This window comes from Carassius carassius, chromosome 47 (assembly GCF_963082965.1).
Source record: "Carassius carassius chromosome 47, fCarCar2.1, whole genome shotgun sequence".
Taxonomy (NCBI): Eukaryota; Metazoa; Chordata; class Actinopteri; order Cypriniformes; family Cyprinidae; genus Carassius; species Carassius carassius.
Window position 1 is genome coordinate 13183174 of NC_081801.1, and position 23377 is coordinate 13206550.

A 23377-nucleotide genomic window follows, 5' to 3' on the forward strand; every position below is an offset into this window, starting at 1 on the left:
TGCCTTTGGTGAAAAACTGATGCTAGAGCACTCAAGGTTCATGGGGTTTCTACAGGATGTGTGTGGTAAATGATTTCATTGAGGAAGATATTAAGAAAAAAAATCTTAAAAGACCAGGGTTTAAAGACACAGACCTTAGGGTAGCACCATATTTCATTTCTGACAGTAATAAAAAAGATGCTGTGAGGGATAGAGAGGTACAGTACTGACGTTTAATAACATACCAATTGTTTAACATACTGTACCATTTGTTTAGGAAGATTCTAACAAACTAACTTTCTTATTCTAACTAAGAAAGACAGAAGCTCAGATAATAGCCAGAATTCATCGTCCTAACAGCTGAATGAGTCTGTGGATAATAGACACATACAGTTCTGAAAAGCTCTACCCACAAATTTCTGAATGAGACAAATTCTTCTATTGCTTCAAGCTTGCCTGCCCCTCTACTTTTCTGTCCTATATAAAGGCAAAAGCCCCCTCCCCCCCAAAAAACAAATAAAAACTAAATGTAAAATAAAAAACTTTTTGTGTTCTAATAGTTAACTCTAAATGTTAACTCTATCTAACTCCACTTTTTTTGTAGCCCAAAGCATTACCCCTCACTCAGAATCACTGGAGCCAACAAAATGCATTTGGAAATTGGCTGCCTCAGCTGTGCCCTTTGTGGTTCATATTCTGCAGCTTTCCATACAATCAGTGTAAGTCAGCTGCTTTTCATTCTTTGACTGGAACGCCTGCCATGGATTTGGCTGGATTATAGCTGACATTACAAATCATAATTACAAGACATCAAAAGTATCGGTCAAGAGAGTGTTATCCAACACTGCTTAAAAAGACCTGTCAGGTCCCCCCCAGCCATCCTCCAACAGGCTTTCCATGAATCATAGACTCCGATACAAAAATCCAGAGCAAGCTTTCTTTAGATTCTCCATTTCCAGCAGGCAGCTATATCAACAACAAAAGGGTTAAGAACGTGGCATATTCTAGTCTGCTAGCAGGTGCTAATTGCTCAAACAAATCACCATCATTTCCCATGTATCCACATCAGCACAAATAACATCCTGTCTGTTCAAATCAAGGAGTCAAGATTTAGCTGGTTAAAATGGCCTGTTAGCAGTTTCTGGTAGATGCTGTAACTATAGCATTGTGGAGAATAAAAGGTAATTTTCCAAAAATATAATATAATATAATATAATATAATATAATATAATATAATATAATATAATATAATATAATATAATAATGTGGAAAATGTCAAAGAAGTTTGTGGTCAACAAGTTTTTTATGAAATTGATGAAAATGAACGGGAATGCGATCCGATCTCTCCTGGTATTATAAACCTCACTGGTGCCAATCTAGATAAATTTAGATAAAAATAACATCTTGAGCGCCTGCCAAAATGACAACTGAACAGACATGTTGATTTGGTAAAACAAGTTTAAAGGGGACAGCTGTTAGGCACAAGCTCTTATCATGAGGGAAGATGGCCTGTTCCTGAAGTGGACTACTGGAGGTCTCAACAAGTTCAGCGAGGTCAGCTAGCATTGAGCCTCGAGGGCCTACCCGGAGCAATGCATCAGCTCATGGCTCTCAGTCTGCTGCTTCCGAGTCCTCTGTTTAGAGCAACAAAGTAGAGATCTGGCACCTGGCCAGGTTTGTAGCTGGTGATTGCGGGCCTGTTTGCCAGCTGACAGCTTGAGACAGGAGTGTGAGGGCAGGGAGAGAGCTGCATTGGGGCTGGGGTAGTTCAGCATGAATCTTGACTCACAGGAGGGAGACACTGAGCGTATGTGGCAAAGTGCACAGTCAGAACAGCAAGGTGAAAGATGTCTCACTGTCACATAAAGTGAATGACACAGCTCAAGTTTAGCAAGTTTAAATTGAAACTGGTATAATGGCCCTATCAACGTGGGAAATGCATAACTATTAAAAGTGCATGCTATGAAAAAGTTCTCATTTGACCCAAGATTGGATTCTCCTCACTAGTATACGGTTAGCAGCCCTCTTGTGGACAAATTGTAAAACGCAGGGCTATGTGAGTCCATGAACCCAACATCTGAAATAAAGACACACCACTTGTTTCAACTAGTCTGAAGGTCAGTCAGATGCACAGAACACATTTTGGATTACAATTATGATGGCTCCTTTTAAGTTCTCTTGTGTTTAAAAAGCTAAAGCCATTTGCAAGGTCTAATATATTCATAATGAATAACTAATACAGCATACAGCCAAAAAGACTGATCTAATAAAACACTATTGAGCAGTTATATATAACAGTATCACCATTATGTGTACTTAAAGGTCTCCATGTATAGTCTCAGATCTTAAAATGATATTTCACCTGAAAATGACCATTTACTCAATCTCATAAGGGTTGCAAACCATAAAGGACATGCTAGCCAAAATGACAGACTCAGTTACCACAAATATGCAATGGTACCATCTCCTTTTGGTGGTTAAATCATGACAAAATGTTCACTTTGGGGAGATCACGCCCTTTAATTTGACAGAACCCACTTAATATGAAGTATATAAGCCTAAAGTTACTAATGGGATTGAAGAACAGGTGAAAATGGTTGGAATAAAAAAGCACCAGTTCAAACCCTTTAGTTTTGTAAAACCAGATTATTTGAAAACAAGCACTTCCACAGAAATGTCACTAACCAATGACATAGCAATATTATTTATGTATAAAGAGAAATGTATAATCCAAAATAATTAGACAAAAAAAAAGAACTGCTATATTTTTTACTTTAAAATATTCAATATATATATATATATATATATATATATATATATATATATATATATAAAGAAAGAAATAACCCAAGATTAAATATTAACTACTGAAAAAAACTTATCAAACTTAAGGCTGTATATAATAAATTGCACTTCAACTCACCTTGAGCAGCTGTTCCTCTGGTGCTGAATACACTTGCTATCAAAGTGGCCACATACCAAATCATAGTACTATTGCCAACCAGAGAGAAACCTTATCATATCTCAAAGTGCCCCTTTCAATAAATCATTCTTAGCCGAGCTCCTGGACGTTAGACACACTGTCAGCTGCTGATTCCCTTTTATTCATGCCTTGCATACTTTTCTCCGACGGTTCCCTTCATTCTTTCCCTCCCCTTCTTTCCTTTCGCATCCTCTCTCGATGAAATAGAGCACCTGCACCAGCGCACGGCAGCCAGACGCGGCTTGATAGCACTGCCAGCGTGAAACCAAGCTTGACAATTTAGCTGCTAGCTCCGCCTCCGCTCGAATTTCATTGGCCGGTGGGGGAGGCGTCGGGGCGGGGATTGGTCGCCTCCCCGTCGTTCTCCATGTAAAAACGGAGAGCACCCGCGTTTCAAGGTGAGTTGGAGCGTGAAGTGGCGTCGGATCCGCAGTATCATGCGCAAAAGCAAAGTCGTGTAAGCAGCCTCTCGGATGTCCAACGTAGGCACAAGGCTTCGCGTGTTGTGAAAGTTAAAGGCGCGGAGGGGTGGAAGACGTCCCACTTTCATGTGTGGGGGGGAAATCCTCAACCTGTCCTGTATGCGTCATTCCCATTTCATGCCATCAGTTGCAATGCGCGCGTTGTATTGAGATGTGAATCTGGAGTCACATTGAATTCTCCGGTAGTAGTGATGTAACTTGTTAGTGACCTCATGGCTAAACCCAATTTCCAGCTCTAAACTATTTCTAAGGAGGCAAGTAACTAAAGCACTGTAATGATATGACACTGTAAATAACTTGAAGGTAATTTGTATTGCAGTGCACCTAAATAAATAAATAGTTTCATAGCAGGAATTGTGCCCCCAGTGAGTGCAATATATTTTTATATGATTTAGATAAAGAATACAATATTAACATTTTAAATCTATAAAAATACTACACCCAAAATTACAATTCTGTCATTTGTTTGTCCTCGGGTAATTCCTAACCCACATGTTGTTGCTTTTTATTCAGTTGGGAAAAAAAGGAGAACTCTTAAAGAATCTTAACAGAGCTCTTTTCCATACAGTGATAGCTCATAATGTCCAAACTGAAAACTTATTTCCAAACTTTAAATATTGACTGATAATTCAAAATGTTTTCTGTCACCTGTTTTCTGAAAAGTTATCTTGTCCATTGCATTTCCCTAATTTAGAAAATGCTAAAAGGGAACAGCTGTGATGCTAAAGAGAGAAAATAGTTTTACTATTACAAAATAGACAGATTGAGACATTTGTGGAGATAAAAGAAAGATTTGAAGTTTTTTTTTTTTTTTTTAAGATTTTATGGGATATTGTTAATTTAACCAGGTGACCAGATTGCATGACCTCAGTGCCGGTTGCCTGTTTCATGTAACGAAAGCAGATTCAAAGAGAAGGCCAAAAACTGACAACCCATCCCTTTAACTATGGTTAAAAATACTAGTACTTGACTTAAAACTTACCCCAGTCTAACCTTTTCTGTCAAAGTAATGGGTAATGGTTATTTGTAGCACGGTCTCTGCTTTTGAAATCTGAAAAAAAGACAGAATTTTCCATTAAAGCGCTTTTATTTTTGTTTACATTACTGTATCTAATCATTTTAACTGATGTATCCGTCACATATCAGATCTTTAGGCAGTTTTCAGTCCAAATAAAACATGTTTAAAAATCTAATTTCCAGGAATTCAGAGGTGTTAAATAATTACTATGTACAGCAGCATAATGTTTAAGACTGCTGCATTCTTTGCTAAACATCCACAAATCAACCCAATAGGAGACAGCTGTAAACTCAAATGTAACTTCTTGCTTCCAGTTTAAAGGGAAGAATCTGCTATACAGTCCATTTGAGCAATGTTTTTAATAGCAATTCTGGTTTTCTGCCAATGCTTAGACCTTAACACTCACTTCTTCAGAGAGTTTAAAGCAGCTTGGACTGACAGTTCTCAACCAGTGTCTTCAATGGTTTTTTACTACAGACTCGTAGACTTCATGACAAGAAACATCCAAAAAATACAAATCTTAAAGCTATAGGTTGAGCTAATGAATGCTGCACTAATTTACAAAAAGTTTTGACTTTCTAATGCAGTTTGATAAGCTTTATCAAATGAATAATGTTCTATTCAGAATAGAATAACAGGATTTATTGATTACACCATTAATATCATAGTGCTATTATTATAAAGACAAACTCTTTAAAATCCTCCTGAAGTGCCCATTCAGACTGTATTTAGCCGATGAGTGTACTGTCCTTTTCCACTCTGTGTATAAACCCACATTCAATGACACACACACTGTTCAGAGGCAACTTTAAAAAAAAACACTTGGAGGCTTTATGAATTATTGTAACCTCTCACTTATTTGTCTCAGTATGTATATTTATTACCAAGTTTCATGCCACCCACTCATCCATATTAGTTATTAACCTGCTTGTGCATACAGCCAATTAGTAGGTAGTTGTAGGTACAGTTATATATACATTACTTCACAGAAAGAAGTGCTTGTTTTCCCTCAGGTACAAAGATAAAGATGTGCAAGAAATACACATCTGTTGGATTTGACACCAGCTGCATCACCTGAACTGAAAATAACACACAGGCATCAAAATGCTCTCGATTTCCATAACCATTTTAGAGCTGAAGGGCAGATAAAGATATTCAGCTGAGCCCTACAACTCACCTTCAGATAGGACATTATTATGTTGTTAAGGAAACCATGCATAATGCTGTAATGCACAGTACAGGGGGGATTTTTTTTTTTTTTTTGTTAAAGATGTACTCTGTATTTTTTTCTTGATTCGATTTATTCCACAAGTGAACACATTCAGTGATGGGGGTTATCAAGATAAAGTAGGGCTAGGTATCAATTTGCATTATTCAATGCTGATTCATTAGGGTATATTTCAGTTTTTCAAATATTATGTCTATTTTGCTTGCATACCAAAATGATACAGACTAGTTCAAACCAAAACTTGTTGTTTGAAGCAATTCAAAAAAAAAAAAAAATCAGCTCATAAGAGTCATTTGTTCCTGAATTGAGTTACACTTGGCATGTTTGGTACTTGGCATGGAAAAAGGACAAATCAGGATTTTTTTTTTTTTTTTTTTTTTGCTGTGGTGCACAGATTTAATACAGGTTTTAAACTCAAATCCACAATTCAAGTATAATGTGATTTATTTTGCCATGGTGCTATAAAGCTTTTCACACAGCCACCCAAAATAGCTATAGTGTGATGGATTGATCTGGGATTTTAAGGACCTGTATCATGATCCAAATGAATTAATCAGAAAATCTGCATTTTTAGCTCTATACGTGTGTAGTATGTGGCTGATCATGGTCATTAACTGCTTGACTTTCTTTTTTAAAGATTAACATAATCTTTTGAAAAGTTACTATTCATTTCAGGGTTAAAACTGCTTTAAAAATTATTTTTTTTTTTTTTTTTGTGAGCACTTATACGAGTGAATAATAACAAGGCTAGAATACAACACCTTCAAGCTTTGACTGCCTGAATGACTACAAAAATTTACATTTTAATCAAAATTCTCCAGCGAAATGTGAGCGCTTTCAGTGCTGTTATTGCCAATGACAAGATAAGTAATTTTATAAATATATTTATACTTCTCAGTGGGTTTTATATATATAAAAATAAATAAATAAAAACCTTGAAAGACATTTGATTTAGCTTGTATTCAGTCCTTCTTGGTTTACATTAAACCTTAGCAGAGCTCAACACTCAAAGCAGATGGGATCTTATTTTTTTACCCTGAATGTGTGACATGCAAGTGTGACACAATGTGCAGTTGTGTGACCTGCTGCATAGTATATGGGCAAGGTCTTGGTTTGTGATTTTTTTGTTTTGTTTTCACACTGGAGTATATGAGAGTATTGCTTAACTCTTGACATGTCTGGTATTAGAGAAAGACAGGGTTAGGCACAACCCTTTTAAATCTATCCTTGCTTTATGCAGGCAAATGGGATGTGTCAGAGCTCTTAAAGGGTTGTTAGGGATATATTTTCTACTTTAGTGTTCTACAGTGATCTATATTAACTTTCTTTACACAAAACCAAACTTGTGATTTGAGATCCACACTTTCTGCTATAATAGTACAGATGTATGACTAATGGCACGCTCAGTATTTATGTTACACAGGCCAATGTTGCAGTCATCTTGGACTTAGGGATTGATTTATGCCACGAGTGAACATTTTCAATAATTGGATCAAGGTAAAGTTAGTAGGACTGGGTATTAATCAGCATGTTCATATTTAGTTCAATTCTGATTCACAAGCTTTTAATGTGATTCATGGCTGACTCATTAGGGAATATTTCCCCCCTCATATGTCTTTCTACACCAGTGGAACACAATTGAAGAGGTTTTGACATATGTGTTTTGACCATATGTCAAAGGGGTCCAGTGTTGTTCTTCAAAATATCTTCTTTTGTTCCACAGAGGAATGCAATTCAAACACGTTTAAGTTTAAGGGTGATGAAATGATGACAAAATAAAACAATTTGGCTGAACTATTCCTTTAATGGATATATATAAAATGCTGACCAGGAAGGTCAGGAGCACTTTGCATAATAAGAATTCATATTAAATGTGTATGCATCATTAAGTAGGTCTTCCAGGGCATGAGTCGTGAGATGCGTTAAAATTTTCACATGTACCCACAGGGGATAATAAATAGGACTTTTGTGTTTTTCCACTCCATTAGAAGATTTGAATATATATATATATATATATATATATATATATATATATATATAAACGGCAGATGCATTGCACCATAGTTTGTCACTGCTCTGTGCTCGGGGCCTGTTGGGACTTTTTTGTTTGTTTGTTTTTTTATTTGTTTTGGAATTTCATGAAATGTTAACTACTGTCGACTTGACAAATACAAGAATGCAAATCATCTCTGGCCAGGCTCTTGTGTTCCTTAAGAAATACAACCACGACAGATAAACAGCTTGCCAGCATACTGGCTAATGTTAATGCTGCATGTAGCTGGATGTTTTCTCTCTTTGAGGCAAAACACACTAGAAAGAAAAAATACTGAGATAATTACACAAAAGGCTCTTTTTTATTGAATTTGTTTTGATTTAAATTTTTATATCAGTTTGCGACACCATAGTGTTCTCTCTGAAAGTGAACATAATTCAGCCTAGTAATTACTTTAGTCTGTTATGAGACATAGCAGTAACCGTATTTGACCTTTCTATGAACAGAAAGGGGCTTGACTTTGGTTATTATTCATACAGGCTTGATTTGAGCTGCTTCTGTAAGCTTTTGTGTGAACAGGATGAATCGAGAGTCTTTTGGCAATGTGGTTTTCAGTCCAAAGCACAACTTTGTGAATGAAGCCAATCCATGGGGAATAAGCACCATGTGTTTCTCATTCTTTAAAAGTTGATGTTAATCGTTTATCATTTAGCAGATCTTATGTTACAGATATTTCTCCATCCCTCTGGCTGTCCTTAAAAATAATTGCAATTGATCAGGAGCAACTCACTGGGTCATTGTTATTGATTCCTGGATTAGAAAGACAAACATATCTTCTCATCAAGTGTTTATATATATATATATATAATTAAGAAATTGCTATTGCAGAAAGTATTCTGTTTTCACAGCCTTTGTGTCCACTTCCAAATGAAGTTTAGCTGAATTTGAGCAATGATGAGCCAAGGGCAAGTGGTAAACGCGGCTGAAAAAGAATAGACAGCAAATGAGCCATGTGAGAAACAAATGCATTTAAACAACTGTAAACAAGAAACTAGTTGGATAAAATGACATAATGGTTTTTATCTGATGAACCTCATTACCCAAAAAATCAGGAAGATCATATCACAGAAAAAGTAATGCAAGAACAGGGGTTTAAGCGTTAGCACCATATTGGGGCCATATTGACAAAATGCACCACATATGGGGAGGGACATATCGATCCTCCTCTTACTTCTTTATGCTTGTAACACTCAGAATCAAGTGCTAGTACACTTCTCTGCATACTGTTTCCTATACACCATCCCATGATGTTTAAAAAGTTTAACTGGGGTTCAAACATCTGAGATCGCACTGAAAATAGTGGTATTAAAAAGTTAGTGATTAAGAGAAATGGAGGCTGAGGCTCCTGAAAATTTATATAAAATACATTTTATATGAATTACATTTTAAAATGATGATAAAATAGAATAGTTATGAAACAGTTAAGATACTTCTTTCATAAAATGACCCCAAACTTTTGAACAGCTCTGTGTATATGAAAGTATAACAAAATTAAAAATAGAATAATTTTTATTCGTTTTGTTATCTCAGAACTTTAGACAATTACAAACATGTCAAAAATGTGTGTGCACAAATGTGCTGAGTGCACACTCACCCTTAGCACATTTGTAATTGTATCTGTGTTTACCCGTTTTGTTTAGAGTACCATGAATGTCATGTTTCCACAAACTGCATCTACGGTAAGCTCTTTCATTTAGAAATGACCTCTCTCTGTTTGCTGTAATCTACTGTACAGGCTGTTTAGAGCGGTTGATAAGTGGTTAGCTGTTTCATTTCTTCTCATTTTTTTAGCATGGCATATGTACAATAAAGGCAACCTTTAAAAGCACCTTTCTAATGAACTAGCTAAAGTAATCCCCATTCATTCTGGTTAAGGTTGAGCAAATAATTGCATAGCTGTTTGCTGGCACTGCTACATCCCTATGCCCATGAAAAGTCTGGCATACACGCCTGGCCATGGCACTTTGGATTTGGGGATGGTGGCAGGTGGAAAGTAGGTCATATGGCCTCCTGTCAGCTATAGTCTGCCTGTGACCATCACCCCCTACCAGTAATTCATTAGCCCTACTCAAAAGCATCAGCTCTCTTGGTTTAGTTGGAAAGTGTTGCGACTATAACCATAGTAACTGTAAGTACTTGTGTTGAAAGCACAGAATCAGCCCTAATGATCAATATGTCGGGTTGTAGGTGTGTCAGCGGTACCACTGAGCTGTCGACTGTCCTCTTGTTATCAACAGCATGTAAGATTTTACACCAGCAAACACAATGTGTAAATATGTACATAATTCAAGGTCATTGAAGTTAATGTTGTTACATCGTAGATAAAGATGTCAACTAGCCTAAGAGTGTAATTCACATCCAACCATTACAGTGAACAGACTTTTCCTAATGATTACAGTTGAAAAAACAGACATCTGGTCCACTTGTGAGCAACAAGAAAAAGATCTGAGCACTGTATTTGTTTATCACCAAAAAACAGTTTTGACTGAATTATGATCTGTTGTCCACATGGCTGACTAAAACACAACATTTGAAGGATGTCATTGAATTATGTGATCCAAAATCACACTTATGTTGAGCCTTATGTAAGATTTAACACCAAAGATCAGTTTTAAATGTCCTATCAGACACAACTTATTTTTAGTATGTTACCAATTATCAAACAGGATGTGGATTTGCAGTTCAAATTTTAAAGTTAATGTTTTTGAAATGATGAAATTTGAATCTAATTTGTCAAGACCAGCTTCAAATGTTGCCATTTGAAAGTTTAAACAGCTTCGGAGTTTGAAGGTTCATAGACCTTGTAGATGGATGGATGGAACATAAATTTCAACACTTGTGATGGCACTGATCTAAGTTTACTTTTATGTTTGCCAAGTTGGTGCAGCTCAACATTATATATCACCCAAAGTCATGACATGCTGCAGAATGTACTAATGGTGAAAAGCATGAGGATTTTCTTTAATTATGTAGACTCTTAGTCATACTTCAGATGGCATGCGGCTATACCATTATTCCTTTGGGAATAAGATGCATTTCTTATGGTAACAGTTTGAGACAGGCTGATTGGAGATGGAGAGCTTTATATGATGCATTTCAGATTCTTAAGTGAGTAAATCTATATATAGTGTATTGAATGCTTACAGTATGTCACTCTACTATGTGTATTAAAGGTTGAGTATTGAGACGAGAATACTTGGCTGTAATGCCTGAGGGAAGACTAGGTGATATGATTTGGCCTGTCATTTGGCTTCTGGTCATAATCCTCTCTAAAGTGAAGAGCAGTTATTAAGATCTTCCAGGGCATCTGTGTGTATAAAACAGCCCCTCACACTGTGCTGGACCACAAGCGAATCAAAATTGACATTTTCTTACAGGGCTGACATTTTCTGACAGATTTTCAAACAGCACTAGAACATTTTACTCTTTGTATCATTCTGCTTGTTTGTTTATGCATTTCAGACAGACTGCCAGTCTGTGTGTTATCAGTAGTAGGGATTTTTCCTTCTGCAGATTACATTGATATGCCAGTAGGTGGAGACAAGTGATTAACTGAATCATTTACAAAAGTGATTCGTTCAAACACACTGATTCGTTCAGGAATGAAACAAGTGACTGGCTGCATCAAAAACTGCAAACTTGTAGATGAAAAAGAGTAGTAAATCCAAATTCATGGTATTCATAAAACAGTATGCCAAAAGTACCCAAATAGTGAGAATTTGAAGTGTGCATTTGATGGATGCTTTACTATTCCATTAGGCAACAGGAGAGGAATTAAGAATAAGACTGAAGCAATGCAACTGACGCTGGTACATCACATTACAATGACAACATGACACATACAGTATGGTACATGCGGATTTCATTCATACTACACATATAAAAAACATAATCTTTTAACCATTGTGAACTGTTAAGTCGGAAAGGGAAGTCGTGGTCTAGTGGTTAGAGAGTTTGACTCATAACCTTAGGTTGTGGGTTTGAATTTCGGGCTGGCAATACCATGACTGAGGTGCCCTTGAGCAAGGCACCGAACCCCCAACTGCTCCCTGGGCGCCGCAGCATAAATGGCTGCCCACTGCTCTGGGTGTGTGTTCACAGTGTTAGTGTGTGTGTTCACTGCTGTGCGTGTGCACTTTGGATGGGTTAAATGCAGAGCATGAATTCTGAGTATGGGTCACCATACTTGGCTGTATGTCATGTCACTTTCACTTAATTTATTTAAAAGAAGAACCTACTTTAGAGAGTATGCAATTTTGGACACAGTCAGTGTTTTTATGCATGAGTCATTGAATCATTTACCAATTCATTCAAAGATGCTGATTTATTCAATAGCACCACTAGTGTGTGTTTCTCAGGAATGCACAATAGTTGATTCTTCTGTGGCATCTTTTGGAACTATGTTCACTGCTGGAACAAACATATACACAAATTAACTGGCAATGTTGTGTGCAAAATGTAGGTAACTCAATATTAACCTGTTTATTGAACTGTATGATTTTTATACCAAACTCTGATGGTTTAGTACATTGCGAACTTTCATTGATCATTATTTATTTATTTTAGGGAGAGTGTTTCCTCGGCTGCGCATCCCGTCTACAGACATTCTAATGCTTCCTCCTTTTATCTTCCAGCGCCTCAACAGAGGTGTCAGCCTCTAAAGATGAATAGGTGGCTCCTCTGGCCTATATTTAATGTAGGTGCCAAGACTATAATTGGTTTTTATTTAGAAGGAAGAAAACTGCTGAGCCACAGAAAGATTGCAAGAAAGGTCTAATGAAGGAGTGAGAGGGAAAGTGTGTGTGATAGAGAGAGCGAGGGGATAGGTAATATACTGTACGTCAGTGAGATTACCTAACGAAAGCTTAAAGCAAAGAATCTGGGCCAAAAGGCAAAACGAGTCCCCCGTGAGCACATAGAGAAGTGCACCAGCATTTTTTATTCATAAAATTGTACAATGTGCTAATTAAAAAAAGGAGGGAGGGAAATCAACTGCCCTGGAATAATTGCCATGGATATATGAAGCAATGAGATTAATTACCTTATGATAAACTATCCAAAAACTGAGGTCAATGCTATTAAATTATGAAAAACAGCAAATATGCCCTAGTGAATAGTGAACCAATTTTATTCCATTGTTCTTAATATGTACAACATTATTCATGATGGAAGTATTAAAATTGCCTTAAATTGTTCTGCTGGCATATATAATGAGAGTAGAAGATCAAAAGTAATTGTAACAGAGCATCATTCAACAAACTGTGTTGCTGTGGACTGTAATCGGATAAAGCTCAGTGGCATTGCGTTTTTAAGCCATGAGCTTGATCCGTTGCTTTGCAAACACTGTGTATCGTTCAAGCCTGATAAACAATTATTTTCCTTCTTCTGGGGACACAGTTTAAATGATGTGGAGATATAGCCAAATTAGAAATTGTGTTGAACTGTAGGCACATAATGACTGTTTTGGGTTGCTCTTTACATGCAGTTTCTAATACACTGAAAATTAAGAAATGTATGGCTCAGTGATAAATATTCATTTTGACATATATAAACAAAGTACTCAATATGACAAAATTAAAGTCTCTCTATATCTCATTTATCAAATCTTAGAATTTTCTTAGATTTTTTTAAAAATTATTTTTACAATTATATTATTTCATTTTGTTGCACTTATTTTGTTCCTTGTTTTCTGTTTTTTTTTTTTGGTATTTTTTTAAGAGTCCTTTGTTAGTAAAGTCATCATGTCAAAATGTGTCATTTTTTTAAAAATATATTTATATTTAGTATTAGAACATTTTCCACCCTCTTAAGATGCTGTCAAGTTTACCTTTGTTTGACATGACGTACTCGGTTACTAAACGTAACCTCGGTTCTCTCTAGAAGAGCGAACGAGTACTGCGTCTTAGCTAAGACGTTATGGGAAAAGTCTCTTTTCACGAAATACTGAAGCAAAAAATTATCCTTAATTTTGTATTTTTGTAAAGCGCATTTGCAGCAGTACACAGCCATAGGCGAGACGGCTCGTTCGCTCATTGGCTTGTTCTGCGGCAACTGCACAGCCTATCGAGCGCGGGCTGATGCGCTTCGCGCCCTTCTTGCCACTTCCCGCCGAAACGGGTGTGGCCCAACCTATAAAAGGAGCTCGAAAAGGCTGACTCACCTGATTTATTTCATCGCCGAAGCGAACCAGAGTGAATCGTGCGCACGGCAGAGAACACAGTACTCGTTCGCTCTTCTAGAGAGAACCGAGGTTACGTTTAGTAACCGAGTACGTTCTCTTACGAGAGCTCTCTCGTACTGCGTCTTAGCTAAGACGCTACGGGAACCCAATGTAAAACGCCGTGCGCGCAGGGATCACACACCAATAAACCTAAAGCGACGCCCAGGATTTACAGTGCACAGTCACCTGAGGGACTCACAGAGAGTCCAGGACAGAAAAGGGAAAAAGCCCTCCGTCCTATATCTAGCAGCATCTGTAGATGCGGCAATATGACATCACACAGCCGAGGCAAGGCCTGACCAATGTGGCAATGCGGGTCTTACGCAATACTGCCCATATAACAGTCGGCAGCGCATATCGCTCATGAACTCAGAATTCCCCTCAGGGCCCTGATTCGACTATACCGACAACAGCCTTGCTTGCAAGGCGGGGACCTCCAGGTTATAGAACCTGATAAATGTAGACGGCGAGGCCCAACCTGCCGCCATACATATATCCTGCAAGGAGATCCCAGTAGACCACGCCCACGACGAGGCGACGCCTCTTGTGGAGTGTGCTCTGACGCCCAATGGGCACTGAAGGCCCCTGGAAGCGTAAGCTAACGCTATGGCGTCAACTATCCATCTGGATAGAGTCTGTCTCGAAACAGCCATTCCCTTGGAACGTCCACCGAACGAGACAAACAGCTGCTCCGTCTGCCGAAAGGCAGCAGAGCGAGACACATAAGCTCTTAAAACCCTGACAGGGCAAAGAAGACTCGAGTCTCCATCCTCCCCTGACACCGGCAGGGCAGACAGGGCAATAACCTGAGCCCGAAACGGTGTGTTGAGGGATTTCGGCACATAACCGTGCCTAGGTTTGAGTATGACCCTTGAGTCATTGGGCCCAAACTCCAAGCACGACTGGCTCACCGAGAGCGCGTGCAAATCACCCACACGCTTCACAGAAGTGAGAGCCAACAAGAATACTGTCTTGAACGACAGATGCTGAAGGCTAACCGATTGGATAGGCTCAAAAGGGGGACCCTTCAAGGCCTCCAAAACTGCCGCGAGGTCCCACATAGGGACTGACGGAGGTCTGGGAGGATTCAGCCTCCTAGCTCCTCTGAGGAACCGGATGACTAAATCGTTCCTTCCTATTGACTGACCGGACGCTGTTTCAGAAAACGCCGCGATGGCCGCCACATAAACTTTGAGCGTGGATGGGGCTCTGCCCTTATCCAACAGCTCCTGTAGGAAGGAGAGGACCTCCGTCACCTCACAACTAAGGGGTGAATAACCTCGAGCTGTGCACCAGCTGGAGAACACAGACCACTTCGAGGCATACAGACGTCGTGTCGACAGAGCTCTAGCCTGAGTGATGGTATTTAGCACTCCCACTGCGAGATCAGCGGGTAACCGTTGAGCGCCCACACATGGAGGGACCACAACTCCGGTTGAGGGTGCCAAATCGAGCCCCTGGCCTGCAAGAGGAGGTCCCTCCTCAACGGTACCGGCCATGGGGCGACATCTGCTAACTGCATCAAATCTGGGAACCATGGTTGGTTCTTCCAAAGAGGTGCTACAAGCAGTATTGAACATCTCGTTTCTCTCACCCGTTCTATCACCTGCGGAAGGAGGGAGACGGGAGGGAATGCATAAAGCGGGCAGCACGGCCGTCTCCGTGACAGCGCGCTTTCGTTCTTGGAAAAGAACGCGGGGCAGTGAGCGTTTTTGTGGGACGCAAAGAGGTCCACCTCCGCCATGCCAAATCTCTCCCACAACAGCCAGACTGTTTGCGGGTGTAGAGACCATTCGCCCGTAGGAACGATGCCTCTGGACAGCCTGTCTGGACCCAGATTCTGCAGTCCAGGCACATGCACTGCTCTCAGCGAGCGCACGTTGCGCTGAGCCCAAACCAGGAGGCGTTCCGTCAGCCTGCACAGGTTTCGGGACCCGAGACCGCCCTGGCGATTTATGTAGGACACCACGGACATGTTGTCTGCACAGACTATGACGTGGTGATCCTTGATATGGGGACAAAAGTGCGTCAGCGCGTTCTCCACTGCCAGCATTTCCAGGCAGTTGATATGATGGAGCTTTTCCCGTTCTGACCATAGGCCAAAGGACGGTCTGCCTTCGAGCAGCGCTCCCCATCCCGAAGTGGAGGCGTCCGTCGACACCATTTTCACACTCGGGGAAGTCCCCAGGCTTACACCTGATCGGTACCAGCCGTTCGCTGTCCAAGGTGCTAGAGCCGCAACACAGCTCTGATCGACCTTGAAATGCAGCCGGCCAGACTCCCACGCTCTGCGCGGCACCCGAGCCTTCAGCCAGAACTGCAGGGGGCGCATGCGGAGCAGGCCCAGCCGCAGAACCGGAGATGCTGAGGCTATGAGGCTAACTCGCGGCGCGCTGAATGCCCATCGCGCGCTGTGGTGACAGCCGCGCCGTCATGGAACAAGAGTTCAGAACTATACCCAGAAACAGGATCGTCTGACTGGGGTTCAGCGAACTCTTCGCCCAATTGACACTGAGGCCGAGCTTCTCGAGGTGATCGAGTAAAACGGCCCTGTGGTCCACGAGCTCTGCTCGTGATCGGGCCAGAACCAGCCAGTCGTCCAAATAATTCAGCACTCGTATGCCTCTGAGTCTGAGAGGAGCGAGCGGCTGCATCCATGCACCTCGTAAACGTACGAGGAGCCACGGAGGACTGTAAACTGGTATGCCTGGCCCTCGAAGGCGAATCTCAAATATCGCCTGTGGTTTGACGCTATCTGTATTTGAAAATACGCGTCCCTCAGATCTATTGACATGAACCAGTCCCCTCTGCGAATCTGCGCGAGGAGTTTCCTGGTCGTAAGCATTTTGAAACTGCGTTTCATCAATGCCTTGTTCAGCTGTCTTAGATCCAGTATGGGCCTGAGACCCCCGTCTCTCTTGGGCACCAGAAAGTATCTGCTGTACAGCCCCCCCCTTGCTTTGAGCTTGAGACACAGGCTCTACAGCCACTTTGCTCAACAGTTTTGATATTTCGGCCCGAAGTATGTGTGCTACTTCTGTTTTGACCGTAGTTTCGACGCGCGCTGAAAAGCGCGGAGGGCGTCGAAAAAAACTGTAGCGAGTAGCCTCTCTTTATAATGCCTAGCACCCAATCCGAAACCCCTGGAAGCGCTGACCATGCATCTGCATGAATGGCTAAGGGCTGGATGCGAAGCGCGCTCTGTTGACCGGGCAACGGCGGCGCTCGGGTGTGCTGCGCATTTGAGGCGGGGAGCGCGCTGATCACAGCGGGCAGATCGCTCCTCCTCGACCCCGTCCCGGCGCTTAACCGACTGGGGGAAGGCTGAGCAGGTCCCGTGGGACTCGATATGTCTGCGAGTAACTGTGGGCTGCATATGTGCACATTTACCACTTTCAACTCGCTGTCTGCCTGTGCAGAGCGTACGTGCACGGGCCTCGTTTTTACAGAAGCCACGCGCCGTATGTGACATAGTGTATGTGGGCACTGGGGAGTGGGCACGTTTACTATGCGGCGCGCTCGACCGATCTGTGTCGATCTTATGTGCGCGAGCCCTGTGTGCAGGGCTGTGCTTACATGTGGAGATGGGCACTGAGGAGTGGGCATCGTCACTGCATTTTTAGCACGATCGGCCGTGGCCGGACGAGCGTGCACGGGTTTTGTTTTTTACAGAAACCACATGACGCGTGTGACATAGTAATTGTGGGCACTGAGGGGTGGGCACGCTTACTATGCAGTGTGCGCGATCGACTTGAGTCGCTTTTATGGGCGCAGGCCCTGTGAGCAGGGCTGTGCTTACATGTGGGGATGGGCACTGAGGAGTGGGCATCGTCACTACATTTATAGCACCATCGGCCGTGGCCGGAAGAACGTGTACGGGTTTCGTTTATACAGAAACCACATGACGCGTGTGACATAGTGATTGTGGGCACTGAGGAGTGGGCACGTCTACTATGTAGTGCGCGTGATCGACTTGAGTTGCTTTTATGGGTGCGAGCCCTGTGTGAAGGGCTGTGCTTATATGTGGAGATGGGCACTGAGCAGTGGGCATCGTCACTACATTTATAGCACCATCGGCCGTGGCCGGGACACCAGAAATTACACCTTTTTCGGGAAATATCTGGGTAGCCGTGATAGGCAAGCGGGCAACCGTACAGGCTTGCGCATTGCAAAAAACGCTGAAACAGTCACAATCTCTGGAACTGAAACAGCGGTGCGCTTAGGTGAGAGCCCGGCCACAGCGGAACTCGCAGGGGCGCTGCTAAGGATTTTGGGCCCCATGAAAAGAATCTTGACAGGGCCCCCAACACAGCTGAGAGTTTTTTCATATTAATTTACATAAAATCATGCGCTTTTATGGTATTTTGACTATCATTCTCATATATTTAAGTCAATCAGACAATTGAACTCCATCCCATGTCCACACCCGTAATTTGTCCTCTGTAATACTGCACTACTATAGTACTGTATAATGTATATACTGTGCATAGCTGTACATGTGTCATATAGTGTATTCACATATATTTATATTTGTATGAATGTACTGTCCATATTTGTACTGTACACTGGCAATGACAATAAAGTTAATCTAATCTAACCTAATATTTTTAACATGACAGTTTAAATGTAACGGAAATACTGAGCACTCTTAATACAATGAAATGTATTTATATTTATTTGTTTCAACACTGATACTGAAATTTAAAAAAAAAAACTCTTCAATTTAAAATAAACAGGAATTACAATCTGTGGTGAAAAAAAAATCTCAGCAAGAAAACACCACCATAAAACAAAATGGCCATATAAAATTTCTAATAATTTAAGCAGAACTTGCATAATATACTATATCAAAGAATGGCCAAGGTATAACATAGATGAGTCTGAGTTACTCTTTCCACATCATTTCTAATCTCTTGTACTTGCTCAACATTTCTAAACAAAAGTCCAACGTCTGACCTTTTCAGCTGCAAAATCATTAATCAGATCTTTGAAGTCGAGCTCTCTAGCCAACTCGCTCTCAATGGAAAGCATAGCAAGACTGCAAAGCCTTTCTTGAGACATTGTAGACCTCAAGTAGTTTTTTATCAGTTTTAATTTGCTGAATGCCCTCTCCCCACCAGCAACAGTCACTGGCAGTGTGCTAAATAAATTGATGAACTCATTTTGACTTTCAGAGCTAAGATAATGTGTTAGCCTGGTTTGTTTTCCTTCTTTTTGTTTTTGTTTGTTGTCCCTGATTTTTTGAAAGTGCTCTTTCAGCAGAGGATCATAATGTGACAAAAGCTCCAGTGTGCCTAGGAAATTGCCATTATGAACGTCATCTAAGTCGCTTGATTTGCCTCTGAAAGGCAGGTTTCTTGAGGCCAGATGTAGGGTAACATCTAACAGTCTCTCCAGGATGGCCCTATTTTTCTCAATTTCTGTTTGGAACTCCCTGTTTAACAGAGAGTCTATACCTTTATCTTGTAAAACAGATCTTTGCAGATTTTTCCATCTTAAGTAGCAGTCTCTGTGTGCATCACTCCTCTCATGGATTGGGAGTTTATTGTACATGTGACGACACTTCACATGACACATTTTAAACCCATTTTGACTGGCCAGTGCACTACAGGAAGGCTTTTTCTGTATATTGGAGAAAAGCACACATGGTATGCAATATAGTGACTGATTGCTTTGACTAAAAGTAAGCCAGTCTCTCTTAATTTTTTCTCTCTTATTGGCTGACTTTGTATAATTCAAGTATTCAGGGAATGGCTTCCCCCCTGAATCGCATGGCATTTCCACTTTCTTTTCTCTTATGGTCACAGCCAATTTTCTGACTATGTCCTCCCTATCCTGATCAGTACAAACTGCTGGCCACAAACCAGGGTCGTTTGTCACAATATTTTCTTCCCTTTCAAATCCCTCAACATTCAGTCCATCCTCGGCATCTGAATTCTCATCTCCATCTTCACTCTCTGCCATCTGTCTCTCACTTGCATCTGTACCCTCTTCCATCTCTTCCTCCACTTCCTCAGTTCTCCCTGACAAACAGGAAGAGGGTCCTGGAACTGACAAAGTATATAGCATTTCCTATAGCCAATCTTTTCCATTCTACAGATGCCTCTTATATTTTGTGTGTATCACTTTCAGACATTAATGTGTTGCCATTAAACCAATATTAATAGCCGCTCACCTTCTTCTTCATGTGGGAGCGCAGAGGCTGATTCAGGGGATGCTGGAGTTAGGGGTTGGGAGACAGCCGGACCAGTTGCTGCTGCTGGTTCATTTGACTCTGTTTGGAATGAGGCATGATTTTGACAAAGTGGGTTTGACTGCATTGAATGTTTAACTAAAACTGTGTATTGTTATTTTTTCCAGCGTTTTCTTGACCTAACATGGGGAGAAAATTGAGTTCCCTTATCATGCACTTTTAACACTAGAACGACGACCAGCAGTCATTTTAACCACAACATTTAAACTTATGGTAATTATCTTTAACACTAGAATAAACAAGGCATCATTTTGACCGTTTTGAAATTTGCATAGTCAATAACTTTGTCTAAATAAATCACAAAGCCTTGCTGCTCCCTGACTTTTCATAAAACTACATGAATTTTCATTAAAACTAGTTTAAATATTTATTTTATACGTCCACAGGCAGTCATTTTGCGCTGTTTAAATTAAGTTTTGCCGACAGTCTGGATCAGATAATGTGAAAGTATTATGTGAAGATGGTTGGCAGAGATGAATCATGCTGTATTTGAAAATATAGGGGACATTGTAGTAATACAACTCCACATCATCTTCAAGAGATGCACTGAAACCTCACAAACAGCTGATAGTAGTTTGTACAGTAGCTGGCAGAGGATTTTTATCAGAGTTCATGAAGTTAGACTGCTTGCAAGACAGGTGCAACAACGTGGACCACAGCAGGGTGCTGAAAGTGGGCCGAGCCTCGTACAAAGACGCCAACACCGGCTGCATGTGAGGCAAAGCCGTGCACCCGCTGCACCCTGCTCTATCGAAACGTGCTAACTTGTCGAAAAATGCTACCGTAGAGACCTAGGGCCTCATGTACAAAGCGTGCGTACGCACAGAAAAGTGCCGTAGGCTACGATCATTGTCATGGGCGGTCCACTAACAATTTAGGCCTACTTACAAACCCACCTTTTCTTGTGAAATATTGGGTAACTTACTGTCGACCCTTTGCCTCTTTCACTTCTCTTATTTTTTTCTCTTTCCGTTTTTGACTTCCAGATTTTTGAGGCATTTTCACATCCTCTTCTGTCAAGTTGAATCTGCCAAGCTGTTTGTGTTGCCTTGGTTACTAGATACAATTTGGGCGGACTGAACCATTTTATGATAATCGAGAGGGGGAGAGGGGCCCACGGACGTTTGTGTTTCCTAAACAAATACATTTTTTTGACACCAGGAAACAGTAAACAGAATAATTTAAAGTTAATAATTTTTACTATCAAATATTTTTTTTTAGCACCACAATTTTATTGGGGGCTTTTCTGGGCCCCCTCTTAGTCATGGGCCCCGAGAATCGTCATCGTTTACCCCCCCTTTACAGCGCCCCAGGGAACTCGTACACCGGCACTTCGATGAAGCAGCCATCGTGTCTAGTGCCGACGCAGCGTCATGCAGCATGCATAGATGGCTTTCCTAGGATGGCTTCGGGGCTCCCGGCCTCACCGTAATCCTCTGCCGCGGTCCCCGCGGCGCGGGGCGATGGCCGGTAGAGCGAGAAAGGGGGTCTCGAGCTGCGTTGCTGAAGCTGTTGTGATAACGGCTTTTGTGTGCAGGCAAGCGGGCAACTGTGCAGGAAACAGCTGAAACAGAAAACTGAAACAGCGGCGCGCTTGGGTGAGAGCTCGGCCACAGCGGAACTCGTACACCTGCGCTTCGATGAAGCAGCCATCGTTAGTAGTGCCGACGCAGCGTCACACACAGCAGGCTTTAGATGGCAACACCGCTTTTGCCGCCGTCCAGCAGAGGGCGGACAAAGGTGCGTCGCTATCGCCTGTTCCACCGGCGGAAGTGAGTGGTAGTTCCTGTTTTTAGCATCATCAGTGTGGAGAATGCTAGTGAGACAGACGAACGAGTTCGCGCTGAATATGGAGCGTTCCAAGCCTTCGCCACCTCTTCGTGAAGCTCAGGAAGAAATGAGGCGGGCTTTGAGAAGTACGCTCATCCGAAAGGGAAATACCATCCAGCCGGGAACGAGAGGGGGGGCGCTGGTGCAAACCACTCGCAGCCGAGACTCATCGTGGCCAACACGAGCATTCGCCCCGGCTCCTTCTCGATGTCAGCTCGTCTGCTGGGCTTCTGAGCAGAAGGCGCGAGATCCTCGGAGCCCGCCCAGCCCTCACTGCCCGAAGCTAGCAGAGAGCGCGTGTCCTCTTCCCCCGACGCGGCCCTGAGATCGACTTCCTCGGACGACGCGCCGGCAAACAGCAGGCGCTGCGACCGGGAAGTGATGCAGGGGGGGCCGGTGAAGCAGGGCGAACTGGCGAGCTCGGTTGAGCTGAAGACGGTTCCGGAATCTGCTGGAAGCGATGCTTTTACGGCGCCTCAGCGCAGCGGAGAATGCAGGCTCAGAGAAAAAGGCCAGGCGAGTCCTCAGAGTCACCATGGCAACAGCTCGCAGTGGTGGCATCCGCCGTCAGCGAGCGCGAGCGCTGCATGATCTTCACCCAGGCAGGAGACACAGATGACGTACCGGTCTCCCTCGCTGAGTGGGGCTCTGACGAGCCGCAGGAAGGCATCTTAAAGAAGACGCGAGCTCTTTTACGAGTGTGTGTCGCAGGGCAAACACACACACATAAAGAACAGCTTGGATATAACAGAATGGAAAGGATATAGGCGCCGGATAGCGCAGCAGGAACGGCAGTGGAAGGCGGCGATGCCAGCAGCTTCAGAATGGCTCGTCCTGCTGATGTACTTTCTCAGATGGTGCTTGCTTCCTCCGTGATCCAGCGATGCGTGAGCTTCGCTGAAGAGATGAAAAATCAGGTGAGTCAGCCTTTTCAAGCTCCTTTTATAGGTTGGGCCACACCCGTTTCGGCGGGAAGTGTCAAGAAGGGCGCTAAGCGCCCTTATTGGTCTGATGTTGCATCAGCCCGCACTCGATAGGCTGTGCAGTTGCCGCAGAACAAGCCAATAAGCGAACGAGCCGTCTCGCCTATAGCTGTGTACTGCTGCAAATGCGCTTTACAAAAATACAAAATTAAGGATAATTTTTTGCTTCAGTATTTCGTGAAAAGAGACTTTACCCATAGCGTCTTAGCTAAGACGCAGTACGAGAGAGCTCTCGTAAGAGAACTGAGTAATTTCAATAGGAATCTTTGTGAATGAGAGTTTTGTATGAGGGCAAAAAGAAAAAAATCCCTACGAAGATTTTGCTTATTTTGCTCAAGTTGATCACTT

General features: G+C 42.0%; 2 protein-coding genes across 2 annotated transcripts in view; one reads left to right on the plus strand and one right to left on the minus strand.

Moving 5' to 3' along the window:
• LOC132130423 (protein turtle homolog B-like) overlaps positions 1-3217 on the minus strand; it is a 109353-nt gene extending 106136 nt beyond the window's left edge. Inside the window, exon 1 of the mRNA XM_059542133.1 lies at positions 2903-3217. Coding sequence (XP_059398116.1) covers positions 2903-2966 — 64 coding nt within the window. The 5' untranslated portion in view covers positions 2967-3217. The remainder of the gene's footprint in view (positions 1-2902) is intronic.
• Positions 1-23377, plus strand: part of LOC132130338 (junctional adhesion molecule 3B-like) — a 328210-nt gene that overhangs the window by 222873 nt on the left and 81960 nt on the right. The window lies entirely within an intron of this gene.